General features: G+C 42.1%; 1 protein-coding gene across 6 annotated transcripts in view; it reads right to left on the reverse strand.

Annotated features, from left to right (window-relative positions):
* Positions 1-18,565, reverse strand: part of PIR (pirin) — a 98,428-nt gene that overhangs the window by 16,544 nt on the left and 63,319 nt on the right. For 5 of the 6 annotated variants that reach the window (XR_009598908.1, XM_004021931.5, XM_042242291.1 and 2 more), the window contains 2 exons: positions 11,073-11,117; positions 1,438-1,520 (listed from right to left, as the gene is read on the reverse strand). Coding sequence is in view for 5 of the 6 variants with exons in the window: in XM_004021931.5 (XP_004021980.1) it covers positions 1,438-1,520; positions 11,073-11,117 (128 nt within the window). In the remaining variant the exon portion in view is untranslated. The remainder of the gene's footprint in view (positions 1-1,437; positions 1,521-11,072; positions 11,118-18,565) is intronic. The other variant, XM_060408289.1, reaches the window with a different exon arrangement.

The following is an 18,565-nucleotide window of genomic DNA, read 5'->3' on the forward strand; positions in this document are numbered from 1 at the left end:
AGATGAAATCGCCATTTTTGTAGGTCAGACGTGGCAGTTTCATACAGTTTAACCTAATAACAGTGAGCACAGACCCCAAGATATGCATTTCCTCTAGAGCTCCTGGGCCTCTGCTTCCCTTTACTTCACTGCTCCTGGAAGTGCCACAGAGAATTAAAGGAGCAATAGGGGAGCAGTCAGCAAAGGCAGGCCTCCTCACACCCACTGAATTCTACCATGCCAGAGTCGTAGGGCTGGCGGTCAGTCAGATGGCCTCTCTGCCAGTCACCTGCATGCTGACACAGTTTTAATCCCTATGTTTCAAAATTCAACTTTGCAGGAGCTTTGGCACAACTGTCTCCTCAATTTTCCTTATTAGAATGGCACAAAGCAGCCATATGGGCCTCATAGGCTCACAGGATGACTTGTGAGTGACTTGTCCAAAGGAATAAAAGAAGGAACACGAGGAAGAAATCTATCAACGAAGATTAAAAAGCTCCTTGAAAATATCATAAACTTTACTTACAAAGCAAGGATTCAACACAAAAGGACTACGAGATAGAGCATATATTCTCAGTTCGACATGGGGCTGAATTTCAAAGGGCTCCATGGGACTCTGTGTATGGACATCTACATTTATACCCCCAGAGTGCTGATCCACTTTCACTTATGCTAAAGATAAAATCAATCAAGTGTATAAAGAAAGAAAAAGTAAGAGACAAGGAGAGCTGTTGCCTCAGATTCAAATTTCTAGGGGTAAACAATTCGGACTTTTGATGATTCCTAAAGATGAGGAATCAGTATAGATAATACCTTAAAATAAACCACTAGAAATAACTGAAGTTAATGAAACTAACTGGTTGATAAACTTGTGGCACAGTTTCTTTCCCTGAGGAAGAGAAAAAATTATTCAGGTACACAGGAGATTTGGGCATTTTTTTAGAAACTGGAAACTAGTAGAAAGTACAAGTTAAAAAAGATTAAAGCAATTTAAGTGTCCATCAACAGATTAATGGATAAAGACAATGTGGTACATATATACAATGTAATATTACTCAGCCATAAAAAAATGGAAGTTTGCTATTTGTATCAACATGGATGGACTTAGACAGCATTATGTTAATTGAAGTAAGTCAGAAAGAGAAAAAGAGACACTATATGATACTACTTAATAGAGAATCTAAAAAATACAATAAACCAGTGAATATAACAAAAAAAGCAGACTCACAGATACAGAAAACAACTAGTGGTCACCAGGGATAGGGGAGGGGTAATACAGGGATGAGGGATTAGGAGATACAAACCATTGGGTGTATTCTTGAGATAGGCTCAAGAATGTATTGTACAACATGGGGAATATAGCCAAAATTTTGTAATAACTGTTAATGGAAAGTAACCTTTAAAATTATACTAAAATTTTAAAAAAAATTTTGAAAAAAGAAATATTTTTAATTTTACCTTGTTCTCCACGTGGACACTGTCACCTTCTCCCAGCACGGCTGTGTGATGAGGTTCTATTTTTTGCTGTGCATCATCGGGTCCTACAAAAAAGACGACCCACTTAATTTAGTCCTCAAGATGGTACATTTCTCATATGATTACAAATTTGGTTAACTACATGGCATCACAATATTAATTTCAAGCTCAGAAATAACAGACTTAGGAATCTCCTTAAATCTCTTGGTTGATGGTATTTGCAATTATTAAAGTCCAAAACTGGCTTGTTTCCCAATGTAGAAAAGAAGATGAATCCTAAATTGTGTTTCTACTTACACTTTTAATGTTACGCCTAATAGCTTAATTAATAAGCAAAGTCCTTGGCATCATATGCTAATGAGAGTCTTTCCTTGGGTCAGTTATAAACCTAAGATTTTTTTCTTTTTTCTTTTTTAAATTATGAAAATATAATAACATATTTACAAATACAGAACAAAGTTACATGTGTGTGTGTTAGTCGCTTGGTCACTTTGCAATCCCATAAACTGTGGTCTGCCAGGCTTCTCTGTCCATGGAATTTTCCAGGCAAGAATGCTGGAGTTAGTTACCATTTCCTCCTCCAGGGGATCTTCCCGACCAAGGGATTGAACCTGCATCTTCTGGGTCTCCCTCACTGGCAGGCGGATTCTTTACCACTGAGGCACCTGGGAAGCCCAGCAAGTTCAGGTTGGGTATATTTCCATCCCTTCTATATTGAGGCTCACAGATGAAATAATACAAAATGCAATTGTGTGTTAAAGGCAACAAGAAAGGAAAAAACAAAGTTCAATGAGAGAATAGGGACTGTAGAATTCTTCAGGATCAAACAGACCAACAGAAGGCAAAACAAGGATGAAGGGCCTTCTAGAGAAGAGGACAGACTGTGAGGGGCTGGGAATATGCAGAGCATGCCTGGGGGAATGGGGAACCTTCTATCATTTCTGGAACATTCTTTTGGGAGGAATGATGGCAATGAAGACTGGCTTCAGCTCAAGGAAATACACTCTGAGGAAAGGATGTGTGTGTGAAATGGTTAGATCTGTGTTTTGGAGAAATACCTGAAAGCAGAGCACAGAATAAAGTGGAGGAGGCAAGACTAGTTAGAATGAGCTGTTAGGAGTTTATTCTAACAGTCTAACTGGAAATGAATTCCAGTCTGAGCCTGGAGAGTGAACAGAGGAAGGGGTGGGTTTGAGAAGTAGGGTTGAGAAAGACATGTGCATGGACAACAGAGTGAAGATTTCAAGCATGACGTCTGGAGGACCCACCTACATGACACTCCGGGCTAGAAATAAAGGCATTCACCTGACATGATACAGCTATAGCTGAATAATCAAGGTGGAAGTGCTAATTTAAATGAAAACAAGAGCTTGAGGAATTACCATATAAACAGAAACATTATTTGTGAATTTTGTGAATACTGGCTGGAGTTCAATGATAGTCATATTTTCTAGAGAAGTCCTCCCTTTTACCTCCACTTTGGAGATAACCTATATGAAGCAGAAAGGTTCACTGTGATGCTTGCAAATGTGAAAGAGGATTCTAAGAGAGGCCTTCTTAACCCAGAGTCAATGTGTTTATTCCCATTGGATAGAATTCAAAGCAGTCACGGGCTTGCATGGGAAACAAATGACATCTTTACTTTCACAAACACCTACCAGAAATGTGGCCTTTCTTTCAGTCATGAATGTAGCCCCCACCCCACCCCCCAAAAAATCATAGCCGTATTAGCTGGACCAATGACTTTGTCTCCAGTAGAAATTATAGATATTTTCTTACCTCACTAGCATTGCAGAGATCTCAAAATCAATTTATGTTAATCACTACTTAACCTAATTAAAATCTGCTTCTGGATGTTATTACAAATGTCATCAGAGAAGCATACATGGAACTATATCATAACTTGTTCTTTGAACCATTTAATGACTTCATTGAATTAAAAAAAAAAACAACATTGTTCAGAGGTGGGACTTTCAGTTCAGTTCAGTCCAGTTGCTCAGTCGTGTCCGACTCTTTGTGACCCCATGAATCACAGCACACCAGGCCTCCCTGTCCATCACCAACTCCCAGAGTTCACTCAGACTCATGTCCATCAAGTCAGTGATGCCATCCAGCCATCTCATCCTCTGTCGTCCCCTTCTCCTCCTGCCCCCAATCCCTCCCAGCATCAGAGTCTTTTCCAATGAGTCAACTCTTCTCATGAGGTGGCCAAAGTACTGGAGTTCCAGCTTAAGCATCATTCCTTCCAAAGAAATCCCAGGGTTGATCTCCTTCAGAATGGACTGGTTGGATCTCCTTGCAACTCCAAGGGACTCTCAGGAGTCTTCTCCAACACCACAGTTCAAAAGTATCAATTCTTCATTGCTCAGCTTTCTTCACAGTCCAACTCTCACATCCATACATGACCACTGGGAAAACCATAGGCTTGACTAGACGGACCTTAGTCGGCAAAGTAATGTCTCTGCTTTTGAATATGCTATCTAGGTTGGTCATAACTTTCCTCCCCAGGAGTAAGCGTCTTTTAATTTCATGGCTGCAATCACCATCTGCAGTGATTTTTGGAGCCCCAAAAAATAAAGTCTGACACTGTTTCCACTGTTTTTCCATCTATTTCCCATGGAGTGATGGGACCAGATGCCATGATCTTCGTTTTATGAATGTTAAGCTTTAAGCCAACTTTTTCACTCTCCACTTTCACTTTCATCAAGAGGCTTTTTAGTTCCTCTTCACTTTCTGCCATAAGGGTGGTGTCATCTGCATATCTGAGGTTATTGATATTTCTCCTGGCAATCTTGGCAAATCTCAAAAGGATTCATGGAACAAAAAAGTTTAAGAATCTGTCTCAATCCGCCTGCCAATGCAGGGGACACAGGTTCAATCCCTGGTCCAGAAAGAACCCACATGTTGTGAGGCACTAACTCCAAGCACCACAACCACTGAAGTCCACACTCTATAGAGTCCCTGAGCTGCAACTACTGAAGCCCCTGCACCTAGAGCCCACGCTCCACAACAGGCGAAGTCACTGCAATGAGAAGCCCGAGCATCTCAATGAAGAGTAGCTCCAGCTCACCACAACTAGAGAAAGCCAACTCGCAGCAATGAAGACCCAGTGCAGCCAGAAATTGAAAAGAACTTGTGTCTCAGAGGCAGTGGTATGCGAGTTAATGTCTACCAACTGGCCTTCAAGGACAAGGGGAAGAACCAGCCTGATGTGTAGTGTGTGCCAGTTTCCATGGTGTAAATGCTCCTACTGTGACCAGTTTCAAGCTACCACTCTGAGGTCAGGGAAGATGTACACAACCAAATCCTGTGAGCTGCCAAGAGCCAGCCCCAGCACATCACTAAAGGCTTTTTCTCCACCAAAGATTTAGGTCAACAGTTGTCATAGCAGTGAATGATAAACTCCATTGATTTTCCACTCATGCAAGGATGTGGCAATAAAAGAGACATCTTGAGTGTAAGAATAATCTCATTTAGAGTGGGGTAATATTTTTCACTGTGATAATGGAGCAGCCTTTTATTAAGTGTGCTATACTGAGATTCTCTGTGAGCAATGAACCATGTTGTTATCTCCAACAAATTCGTATGTAACACCCATTACCCATATGGTCTACCCCTAGCCCCTAATTTTATCATGTAGGATGTTTTATGATAAAGAGACCAAAACAGTTTATAAAGCCCCTTTTACTATGTTTTGATGGAATGAGCTGGCAAGAGACAGCGTTCCAAAAAATGCTGAACTGGGATTTCTCTGCACCTCCTATCAGGGTAGCTTGCTTGGCTGCAGTTCATTGGTCTGTAACAAAATCTTAATTTAGAAACAGAGAGTTCATATTTCCCTAAGAGCATTCATTCTAATTTTATACCAAATGCAATTCTGCCATTCTACTTGATGATCTAGGAGAGGAATCACAGTGTTGATTTTGAAGAGGTTATTTGAAATGCTCCACCGTAAGGCAGACTTTTTTATAGACACTAGAAGGTTGGGTTTTTCAGATTAATCATTCTAAATGTACCTTAGCTTCTGTATTATTTTATGAAATGTTTAAAACAGGATCACAGAAAGCGAAGACTGATTGTATCTTCATGTCATTTCTATGCTGTTTTATCCACCTGGTTATCTCCTGAACCTAAAATAAGTCTCAAAGAAAATGCATTCTATTGGTTCTGACTACTTTCAATTATAAATCAGGCCAAATCAGATAATAAATAGTTTCCATTGCGAAGCTTCGCCAAGAATGTTAAATCTAATAGTGCAGTTAAGGAAAATTTAACGGAAAACAATTGAATTGCAAATATTTTTGTTTGCCTAAACAGTCATGAAAGGGCAAAATACTTTCAAACATACTTTAAAGTCAGTTTGTGGTTAACTGCTGTGAAACTTCTCCCCATACACCAGATTTCCTTTTTCTTCTTCTCTTTACAAAAACTGCTATCCCATCTACTCTCTGATCCATACATTCTGGTACTTCTATCATAGATTTTGGTATCATCAATTTTATACGCCAATACTTCGAACTGTAAATGTGAATCCATCTGCCAATTTTTAGAAGCTGGATTGGACTGAAGCATACCCATGATGCACCTCTGAAACCCTGCTAGATTATCAGCTTCCCCCAATCTTTTACTGTCATCTCTGCCATATTAACTCAAGGGGTTTTCTTTAACAATTCACTTTTACAAAGCATTTGACTTTAGTTGCTCTAGAAATACGAAATCTTTTCACACTTATTTTGTTAATTTAAATATTATTCAATTAAATCGCATAACTGCATGCACTGGTGCCACTGGCATAAAGCGATTTGAAAACACCTCCTTCAGGTGTCTCAGAATCACACCTGCCTTCTAGTGTGTTTTCCCCACCTTTATTGAGATTCACGGCCTGTGTCGAACTTTTTCATACCCCCAGAACCGAAAGTAAAGGGCAGAGCACATAGTGAGCATGAATTACTACTTATTTAAATAACTGTGAAACATTTTACTACCCACATAAACCAGTTAGTTGTCATCTCAATAACCACCAACAAATACTTTTAGATTTCTAAATATATTTTCTAAGCCTCAACAGTATACGTGATACTCCTTCTTCTACAGGACTGGCATCCAAGCTGACGAACTGTCCCAAGCTTCAGGCATACTGGATATAAACTCCTCTACCGTGTTGATCTCTGCGTCAATGTGTAATGTCATTTTCATTTCACCTGCAGGGAAGAGGTTCAGTACTGCTATCCTAGGGATCTGCTGGTTTTCTATCATGCTGTTTTAATTTTTTTTTAATCATATACCGCAGAAGATTTCAGCTGAGGGCTGATCAAAATACTTGTTGCCTCAATAACAGATTGCTATCAAAGGTCTCTCTCCTGCATCATTTTTAAAGCCACTATTCAACAGTCAGCCTGGAAGACTTGGAAAAAAACACAATGTATCAAAAAATAAGAAGATCCTGGAAAATCATAAAACATTTCAAATATACTCTTAAATAAGGAAGTGCTAATTCTATTTGTCTTATTTTAGGTCTGCTAATTCCATCACTTCTTCAAGGTGTTGTGTGAAAGTCGCTCAGTCATATCTGACTCTTTGTGACCCCATGGACTATACAGTCCATGGAATTCTCCAGGCCAGAATACTGGAGTGGGTAGCCTTTCCCTTCTCCAGGGGATCTTCCCAACCCAGGGGTCGAACCCAGGTCTCCCACATTGCAGGCAGATTCTTTACCAGCTGAGCCACAAGGGAAGCCCTAGAATGCTGGAGTGGGTAGCCTATCCCTTCTCCAGTGGATCTTCCCGACCCAGGAATAGAACTGGGGTCTCCTGCATTGCAGGCAGATTCTTTACCAACTGAGCTATCAGGGAGCCTCAGGGTGTTATTAGCGGGCAATTTATGGCTTCACCCAGAGGAGGAAATGGCAACCCACTCCAGTATTCTTGCCTAGAGAATCCTGTGGACAGAAGAGCCTGGTGGGCTGCCGTCGATGGGGTCGCACAGAGTCAGACATGACTGAAGTGACTTAGCATGCATGCATGCATTGGAGAAGGAAATGGCAACACACTCCAGTGTTCTTGCCTGGAGAATCCCAGGGACAGGGGGCCTGGTGGGCTGCCATCTATGGGGTCACACAGAGTTGGACACGACTGAAGTGACTTAGCAGCAGCAGCAGCAGCATATGGCTTCACCATACTCACCATGAACTTCCCTTTTTAAATTTGTTTGAAAAATTATTGATTTATTTTTGGCTCCTCTGAATCTTCGTTGCTGCACACGGGCTTTCTTGAGTTGCAGCCAGCAGGGGCTACTCTGCAGTTGCAGTGTGTGGGCTTCTCCCTGTGGTGGCTTCTTGTTGCAGAGCAGAGGCTCTAGGCTCAAGGGCTTCAGGATTGTAGCACACAGGCTCAGGAGCTGTGGCTCTTGGGCTCTAGAGTATCACCTCAGTAGTTGTGGCATGTGGCCTTAGTTGCCCCACAGCATGTGGAATCTTCCCAGATCAGGGATAGAACCAGAATCTAACTTAGACAGCTAGTTAATGTCCAGCATTTTCTAACGTTCCAACTCCATCTGTTCTTACTCAAACTAAATCTACTGATGTCCATCTTTTAAGTACTTCCTGTATCAATTAATACTTTTAATAGTCCTCTTAAATCTCCATCTATGGAATTCTCCAGACTACTTTCTCCAGACAAACTGCAGTCTATATATTCCAGCCCCATACATTAAGTACATATTTATAACATCTATTTCAATAGAATGGAGGTACCTGACATCTTGAAAAAGATAATTACTTGCTTATCAGTTCCTGCCATCTGTGGTTGGCTGGTGCCATCCTGGTTTTATAATCAAGATAAAATTGAGGCAATAAAGTCAGAACAGTTTCGGGATTCTCTCTAGATTTTATAGGTCAGTACACATTATTTCTGCTTTGTTGTTTCTTTTTCTCTAGTGATTTGTTCTTGCCCTTTTGTTTTTCTCATTATCATCTCCATTCGGGGGGAGGAGAGGATGAAGGGAAGGAGATAAAATTTAAATGAGGTCATCTGGCCAGTTCCTCACTGGCTGAAGCAGATTCCCAGGAGGGCAGTTTCACGAGCTACATTCATTCTCTCCATGGTCCCCATTACCCTGGACAGATGCAAGTTTGCTCCAGCACTACAGACTGTGACCCCATTTCCTGCCAGATGTTTTACACTTGTGGCTCATGGTCCTGGGAGGTGACAGGGCCAATGGGTAGAGATGACTCAGGAAAATCCTGTCTCACATAGAGAAAAACAAGTGGGTGTGTAAGTCTTTCTTATCCCTCAAGCCACTGAACTCTTTTCACTTGTTAAACTCTTGGACTAAAGGTCGGTCAGGAAACAAGGTTGTACCTACTGGCTGAAACAGGTTTTGAAGATTATCTGCTCATCCTTCTTCCCTTCAACCTCTACAGTGCCATTTAAACTGAACAGATCCAGAGCCTCTCCAAGATGTGCCACTTTGATATCCAGATTGTTTTCAGCTGAAGACAATCGAGGCCCAAAAGATTCCTACCCAAAGGAATTCACATAAGGAGCCTGGGACAAAGAACTATCACCAGAGATAACTTTTTATCTGAATGATCTGTGCGCATGGTATGGCAAACATCTCATGACCCCACATCTGTTCTTGTTATCATCCTGTGAATCACCCTCTTTGCCTTTGAAGCCCCAGGTCCCTGTTTCATTCTTTAGCTCAGGATGGCATCTGCCCAACTTATCTTATGGGACTCCTGTACGTATGTAATTAAGCTTGTTTTTCTACTGTTAATCTGTCTTATATAGATTTAACTCATAGCCCAGCCAAAAAGAGAACCTAGAACGGTAGAGGAAAAACTTTTCCTTGCCCATAAAACCAGAACCAAATGCGAGCTTTTGGAGAGCCCACAAGCTAAGAAAGGTTTTTACATTTTTTAATGGTTGGGAAAAATCCCAAGAGGAGTAGTTCATGACACATGAAAAATGTATAAAATTCTGATTTCACTGGCCATGGATCAAGTTTCATTGGAACAACAACCCCAATCGTTTATGTATCACCTGTGACTACTCTCGTGCTACAAAGGCAGGAATGAGTCACCGCAACAGAAACTGTACAGCCTGCAATGACGAATATACTTGCTACCTGGTCCTTTGGAGAAAATCTGCTGCCCCTGTCCTTTCACAGGCTACACATTTCTGGTATCCAAACCAGCTCTGAATCCATGAGATTTCTTTATTACTTTCCATTTGTGCATATTATTTTATTTCTCTTGAAATGCTAAGTCAGGGGTGTTACCGCCATTAAAAAAATGGCTATTACTCTCCATTTGTAGAAAGTATATACTATGTGAAAACCAAGATTTTCAAAAGATCATAAAAAACAAATGATGCTTCATCCCTTCCAGATGGTTAATACAGTTTAATGTGTATGCCAATGGACTTGTGATACTACTACTAAATCATTTTCACACTTTCTCAAATGCCAAAAGAAATGAATTTTGCTTCTGAATCATAATTGAAATGCTAATTGGTAATGGAGGAACTAAGCCCATTTCTATGATATAAAATCAAAACACACAAGCTCTGGGTTACCATTATTTTTCAGAAGATTAAATTCAGGCAATGATGACTCCCATTTTGGAGAATATAAAGAATAGTTTAAATAGCTCTGGGTGTGGCCTTCAAGCCCTGAGCAGAGTGTACCAGGAAGCCAGCTGTCTGGGGCTGGGAGTATGTTGTCCAAGGAGGTAGTCATGTCAGGACAGCAAGTTCATTGTCGAGGACGCTGCACTGCAGGTTGGGGTGGAAAGCCCGCAACCAAAAAGGGTCTCAGAAATGGGATTCCTGGCTTGCATCTTGGAGTGGTCAGATGGTCCACTCTATTCCCACCACCCTCATCCACACCACCTATCCTCTATGAAGAGCACAGAGTGGGAGAAAGGAGGCTAGTTCTCTTTCTGTAGCTTCTCCCAGAATCACAGACTGAGGTGCATATTTGAGTCCAAGGAGTTTATCTGGGAGGCAGTCCCAGGAAAGACCAGTCTAGGCAGTGGGAAAGTGAGACAGGAAAGGGAAGGCAGACGAGGAAGGATGTTACCAAGGACACATTCAGATGGAGAGCTTGAATATAATCCCTCCAGGAAACTCAAGGAAAAGGCCTCACTTTGAGACTTCTCAGAAACACCTGGGACAGCAAATTCACCTTCTTCTACCTCCCAGGATCTTCCTGACCCAGGGATTGAACCCACATCTCTCATATCTCCGGTTGGCAGGTGGGTTCTTTACCACTAGTGCCACCCGGGAAGCCCCTTTATCAGTATGGGGGTTGCCAACAACTTAGCAAGGTGTCAGCCCACATAATCATGGCTAGACCTGACATTTGCACACAGGCTACAGCAAAATGGCTCCTGTTGTGACTGGTGCTATTACTCTTCTCCCTCGCTGAACATGCTGGAAGCTGAGAGGTGCCCTGCCCTGGGGATATCAGTATGTACTACAGTGTAGAGAGGGCTAGTGCCGGACAGGAGGAGGCAAAGGATTCAATTACATGAAAGGTTTCATCTTATCCTTCCTTCCTGGCAGTAGTTTAAATTATATTGCAATTGAACCCAAAGCAGCAGACTCATCACTTACCAATATACACATTTCCAGATATGGTATAAATGAAGCTTGTCCACCCTGAAAAGGGACCAGTGACATTAAAAGGTTAGTGTCCATAATGCCAAAAGGAACAAAAAGATAACAGTATCAAATATTTCACAATTATCTCTATATGAAATATAAATATAAAAGCCTATATAACAGATATAAATGATAAGTTTGGAGATCAAATCTTTTAGATACATATATTTTTTTACATTTAAGTTCTATAAACAGCTTAGAACACACACACTCCCACATGCATGCTTGCACACACAAATTCATGCACATGTGCACACACGGGCACACGCACATGCCACACAGAGCTAAACCTAAATGACCTGAGACCAAATGTTTAAGAACTGCCCAAGCAGACAGTATGCTGCTTCCTGACTGTATATCTATATGCCAACAGTTGTACTAATAAGCAAGCTGTTCCTTCCAGGTAGAACATCATGCTCATAACTACAACTCACCAGTTTGGCTTATCTTCAGTTCTTTGGACCTCCAAGCAGTTTTAAGTGTAAAAAGAATGCTAGAAATGGGCTTCTTTTTACTTAGTTGCATTTTAGTTTCTAGTGTACACTCTCTTTTCTGTCCTAAAACAGAGCATCAGTTCCAGGGATGCAGAGAGGCATAATCTTTGGGGTATGAATGGGCTTCAGATGGCTTGTGCCCTCCTTGGAATTGTTAACAGAATTTTTCAAGTGGATAAGCTTTTCTGCAAAGAGGATACATAGCATTGGCCAGATTCCCACTGTGACCCATGGGCCAAGAACTCAGAAACACAGATGACCCACTATCTGCCCTCTTGGCACCGGCACTGGATTTCCACAGATATTTATGTACTGTCCCTGTGGCCCAGAGGAGATCCTTCAGTGCCACTGAGGGACATGAACGTAGGAGGGGCCAGCTCAAAACAGAATCAGGGCATCACTCCGTGTGTCTATGGTGAAAAAGAAGATTCGCGCAGGGAATGCAGGGTTGTGTCCAAGGTACAAGGGCAGGATCCAGACTGAGGTCTGTGGGAGAGTCAATGTGCTGATAGAGTAAACAAAACCAAGGCAGGCGTGGAAGAATCACAGAGGACAAAGTAGACACTAGGGATGTGGCTGTGCTGCCAGGCGGGTTAAAATGTGCAAGAGGGGCCCACACAATAAGCCATGACTGGTCACACTTAAACTGAGTCTGGTCCAGAAAACCTAAAGGATGGCAAAACAAAGACAGACACTCAAGTGGATGCTGGATGCTGGTAATTTTTCATCCTCCTCTTTCAGTTTTTCCTCCCCAAGATTTGACTAGAATGCGTTTAAGGGCTCTGGAAGTAAATCTATCTGCTCAGAGCACACTCGCACTTTTGCTTCCTTACTGAACCACTGGCTCAGTCTTCTGAACTTGACCTCCCATCGTCTGGAGAGCAGCTACCACTCCCGTGAACTGGTTGGGAGTGGAGACAGAAGAGCAAGACAAGGCCATGGATCTTCACGTTGTGTGCAATACGGAAGAGGGAGGTTCATGCTAGATGCTGAAAACACATGCTAGCCGTTCCCAGCCCATAAATATCATTAACAATTTCATATTTATGCTTTCAGTTTCTTTTTTTTGGGGGGGGGGGAGCGGCATGGGGATGCACCATGCAGCATGTGGGATCTTCTCTGACCAGGGATTGAACCTATGCCCCCTGTACCAGAAGCCAGGAGTCTTGACCACTGGACCACCAGGGAAGTTCCTTTTTTTCTTTTATGCACTATATATTATTTGCCTAAAAACTAGAACTCATTATTCTATTTTTGATACCTTTCCATGTCAAAACATAGAGAAATAACCCATTTTGGGGAAAGCCTACAAAGCATTCCATTGCAAGAACGTGTTGTAACTGACATAACAGATCCTCTGCTCATGGTTGAAAGGTATTAAAAAATTAATGGTTTCTGAGTTTCACAGAACCTCAAAGGTCTCAACTGCCCAAGTGGGTTTTTATTTGGAATCATTGTGATTGTTCCAATATCATTTTTCCTCCACCTCCTTTGCTTCATTCCTCCTCATCCTCCAAGCAGAAAATTAGTCCACACATAAGTGTCTTGGTCTGTTTTCTTTCCCTTTTTATCTTTTTAAATCTTTTATCCAGAAGGACCAAATGGCCGGGTCAATGTACTATGTGCATTCACCTATTTTTGCTCCTTGCACAAGTTCCTTGCACAAACTATCAAAATAGTTTGATAGAGAGTTCACCTTCACCACTACTAACTCAACTCATGTTACTGGTTAGAAGGTACAGAGGGAATAAAATAGAAACAGAGGGTAATCTCCTTGCTTTTAACATGTTGTCTACCTGCGCTTCTATTAAACCTTGTTTAAGATTCACTAAGCATTTGTTTCTTAAAGCTATAGCAAAGCAACAGTCAAACTATGTGAATGCTGATATATGTTTACAAACTACCACATTTTCTTGGAATTCCTTCTCTGCTAAGAGCAGAATTATATCAGCAAAGAATTCTCTTGTGAGATTTCCAGGTCCTTCCCATCGCTCTTTCTTCCTCTATCTCTCCTCTCACTTTTCTGTACTGCACCAGAAATGGATACATCCTGACATTTTGCTGTCAGAGGTCACAGGCCTTGAAAAGATTGTCTCCAAGCCACTGGCTCTTCACAGCTGGGAAGGGCTCTCCCTCCCACCCTGAGGCTATGACACAGAACAGGAGTTGGGAGGAAGGTCACATTTTATCCCTGGACCCGTTGCTTGGTTTAATTGGAAACACATTTAAGACAGACCTCCTACATACAGCCCAACAGATGACGTGTAGAACTTTTCTTTTAAACATGTAAATCATTCTCTGTGGCATTTGCTCTCATTTCCAGGGAGGTTCCCAATTCCTGCAAACATCCCTAGTGAGAGCTTTTCTTGGCCTATGTTCCTTGCCTTAACCCAGCTCATTTTCCTCCTCCTCGGTCTTAAGTTCATTTCCATGAGCTTTCCAACAGCTGCTTATACATGTACATGTAGAGAAAGTAGAAAAATATGGCCTGGGGACACGCCAAATCCATGACAAAGGTTAGCTCTGGGTTGGAAAGGGGAGAAGGCAACCAGGCTAAGGAGAGAAGGAACCTCTCCCCAAACTGTGGGCCACACCGGATGCCACACCCCAAAGCAGCGTTGGTTCCTAAGAGCCTCCCCCTAGATACTGTGACACTCAGCTTGGGCAGGCAGCTCATTCACCATGGACCCCATGCCTGGCCTCCTGGACAGCAGGCAGACCCACTGGATATTTCTCTCTCCCTCCTCATTCCACCACAGTATTTGCTAATTATTACTTTGAGGGCTTCCCTCGTGGCTCAGTTGGTCAAGAATCCGCCCACAGTGTGGGAGACTGGGGTTCAATCCCTGGGTTGGGGAAGTGCCCTGGAGAAGGAAACGGCTACCCACTCCAGTACTCTGGCCTGGAGAATTCCATGGACTGTATAGTCCATGGGATCGCAGAGTTGGACACGACTGAGTGACTTTCACTTCACTTCACTATTACTTTTTTTAATTTTTATTTTTACTTTATTTTACAATACTGTATTGGTTTTGCCAAACATTGACAGGAATCCGCCATGGGTGTACATGAGTTCCCAATCCTGAACCCCGCTCCCATCTCCCACCCCATATCATCTCTCTGGATCATCCCCGTGCACCAGCCCCAAGCATCCTGTATCCTGTATCAAAGATAGACTGGCGATTCATTTCTTACATGATAGTGTACGTGTTTCAATGCCATTCTCCCAAATCTGAAATAATTTCAGACACAGAAAAGCTACCAAAATAGTAGAGATTTACCATATGCCACCCACCCAGATTCTCTAAAAGCTAACCTGTCACATATGTTTTATCATCTCTCTAGAAATACACATCGTTCTTTTTTTTCTGAAATACTTGAGAGTAAACTTGGAGACATGATACCCCTTTACTTTAAAGTAATTTTCAGCAAGTATTTCCTAAAAACAAGAGTATTTTCCAATATAACCTGACTGCACTTATAAAAATGATGACACTGATACAGTATCAGTGAAAAAATTATGACCATTAATGTAATACTATAAGCTATGTACAGCCATTTAAATTGAGCCAATTGTGTCAGTAATGCGTTTTAGGGCAAAAAGAAAAATACATGTCTAGACCAGGATGGAATTCAGGTTCACATGTGGCATTTAGTTGTCACTTCTAATCTCCTTTCATCTGAAATGGTTCTTCAGTCTTTTTCTTCATTAAAAGTACAGACTTATTATTTTGTTTTTAAATTTATTTTTAATTGGAGGATAATTGCTTTATAATATTGTGATGGTTTCTGCCAAACATCACCATGAACCAGCCATAGGTATACATATGTCCCCTCCCTCTTGAACCTCCCTCCCACCTCCCACCCCATCCCACCCTCTAGGTTGTGGCAAAGCACTGGATTTGAGCTCCTTGTGTCATACAGCAAATTCCCCCTGGCTGTCTGTTTTACATATGGTAATGTATACGCTTCAGTGTTACTCTCAGGCTTGTTATTCTGTAGAATGCCCCTCAGTTTGGATTTGTTTGATGTGTCCTGTCATGACAGCATTGTTAATCCCTTTCCCTCTCAACTTTAGAGATGCGTTTTTATTTTCAATGCTTTTAATTTTTTAGTTCAGAAAAGCACAAAAGATGAAACAAGGAACATATACATTGACATATTTATTTCATTTCTTTCTTCTCTTTTGCAGATAAAATCATATAGGTGAGAGAAATAGCCCCTAACTGGTTGCTTCCAGTCAATTTTCTATACCCAGAGAATATGATTTTCTATACCCAGGAGAAGAGGGTGTGAGAGAATGGTCACATCCCAGATCTTCCGGCAGGAAGGAATTCAAGAGGGAGCTGAAGCAGAGTGAAAGCAGATTTATTCAGGGAGATACACACTCCTTGACAGACTCTGGGTCCTTCCAGAAAGTGAGAGAGGCCCTGGGGTAAGGCTTGGTTAGTTTTTATGGGCTGGGTAACTTCATACACTAATGAGTGGGAGGATTATTATTCAAGCTATTTGGGGGAAGGGGTAGGGATTTCCAAGATTGGGCCACCACTCACTTTTTGGCCTTTTATGGTTAGCCTCTGAACTGTCATGGCACCTGTGGGTGTGTCAGTTAGCATATGCTGATGTATTATAATGAGCATGTAATGAAGCTCAGGGTCTCAGTTCAGTTCAGTTCAGTCGCTCAGTCATGTCCAACTCTTTGTGACCCCATGAACCGGAGCACGCCAGGCCTCCCTGTCCATCACTAACTCCCAGAGTTCACTCAGACTCACGTCCATCGAGTCCATGATGCCATCCAGCCATCTCATCCTCTGTCGGCCCCTTCTCCTCCTGCCCCCAATCCCTCCTAGGATCAGAGTCCTTTCCAATGAGTCAACTCTTTGCATGAGGTGGCCAAAGTACTGGAGTTCCAGCTTTAGCATCATTCCTTCCAAAGAAATCCCAGGGCTGATCTCCTTTGGAATGGACTGGTTGGATCTCCTTGTAGTCCAAGGGACTCTTAAGAGTCTTCTCCAACACCACAGTTCAAAAGCATCAATTCTTCGGCGCTCAGCCTTCTAGTGGAAGTCAAATCTTCTACCATCTTAGGCCTAGTAGGTTCTAACCAGTTTTTGTTGTTTCTGCTTCGATAGTCACATCTTTCTCTCACTCTGACTCCCATCTTCCTCTTTTATTTATACAGACCCTTATGATTACATCAGCCCACCTGGATTACCTAGGCTAATCTCCCCATCTCAAGATCCTTAATTTAATCACAGCTGTAACATCCCCTGTACCACGTAAGGTAACACATTCAAAGGTTCCAGGACTAGGATGTGGACATCTTTGTGCAGCCATTATTCTGCTATTACAGAATTATAGGATAAGCTGTATGTTCTCTTAAGAAATTTTGTTGACTTATGTATATATGTGTTTAGTTGCTCAGTTGTGTCCAACTCTTGCAACCCCACAGACTGTAGCCTGACAGGTTCCTCCGTCCATGGGATTCTCCAGGCAAGAATACTGGAGTGGGTTGCCATTTCCTTCTCCAGGGGATCTTCCCAACCCAGGAATTGAACCCAGGTCTCCTGCATTGCAGGCAGACTCTTCACCAGCTGAGCTATGAGGGAAGCCCAGTCTAGTTGTAAAACAGTAATAATTGAGATCCTTCAACAGGTCAGCATTCTCCATCTTCCAAAGGATACTGTGGCCATTCATTATCACAGAAGATCAGGCGTGTCTTTTTAAATTCTGGGGATCAAACTTGTTCCAGTTTTTAAAATATATTTTAAAGAAGTGATTTTGGAACTGCTAGCTCCAATCTGTAAAAGAGAAAAAAGCAGCATCCACAGCTGTGGCTCTTTTCCACCGGAAGCATCCTTCCCTGCTCTAGATGGGGACGTAGACAGACTCTCCACCGAAGCTTTCCTTCCTTGGTCAGATTTAGTCTGTCCCTTACCAACATAGGTGCCTTATTCATCCCTCCCGGTTCTACCACTGAGGCGGGGTGGAGATGCACCAGGCGTAGACCTGATGGCATCCCAGATTGATTGCTAGTTCCTTACCACCAAGACCTTTGCTTGATTTGCCAGAGTAGTTTCCCAGGATGCTTCCCAAGCTAGGACTACTAGGGGAAGCATCCGTCCTACGTGTGTCTGTGCACACTCCTGCACATAGTCCCGACCACAGTAGAAATGGTGAGTCATAAAGAGATGAACCACCACCGAGATGTCCCTTCTGAGTGTCACCACACCAGTACAGCAAAAGAGGTGGTGGAGGGTTGGCCAGCGAAGAAAAAGTGATTTTTGTCCTCAAGCTATTAGGACCAATCCTTCCAGTTCATTTCCACAGATTCCACAAAAGAGCATCTAAGGGGTTGAGACAAAAGACACCAGAGAGCCCCCTCTGGTCCACTGAGAGCTAGAGCTACCAAGGAAGGAGCCCATTGCATTTCCAGTCTGAAGAGTCACACATACACTAAAGAAAGGCTAAAAGTTGAGGGAAGCAAAGAGGGCTTACGAAATGAAGTTTTTCTGTACCATAACAATCCTCCAGTTTTAACACTGCAGATCATGCTTTTAAATATCTAGTAGCAGGGATACTGTGAAGGAAGACGGAAAAATAAACAGAGTGGGTACTGAGGGCCCAATTGTGATGCAGTTAGTGAGAAGACAAAGGGGACAGGAGGACCAGAAGGCACAAGATTTTTGGAAAAGACTGATATTTTCCTAGAAATATAGACTTATGACCTTCTCAATTAATGATAACAAACAGTGTTATCTGGATGTCAGTTTATAGCAAGGGAAATCACACTGCTTTGCAAGAGATGGTAAAAGTCACTGCAAAAACACACACACACACACAAAACAAAAAAACATGACTACTTATTATTATTTGAGCCAAGAACTAACATGAAAAATGTGTGGCTAATGTGAGAAGAATCTGGTACTGTCAGAGATTCGACAAATTGGA

Source organism: Ovis aries, chromosome X (genome assembly GCF_016772045.2).
Source record: "Ovis aries strain OAR_USU_Benz2616 breed Rambouillet chromosome X, ARS-UI_Ramb_v3.0, whole genome shotgun sequence".
NCBI classification, from domain to species: domain Eukaryota; kingdom Metazoa; phylum Chordata; class Mammalia; order Artiodactyla; family Bovidae; genus Ovis; species Ovis aries.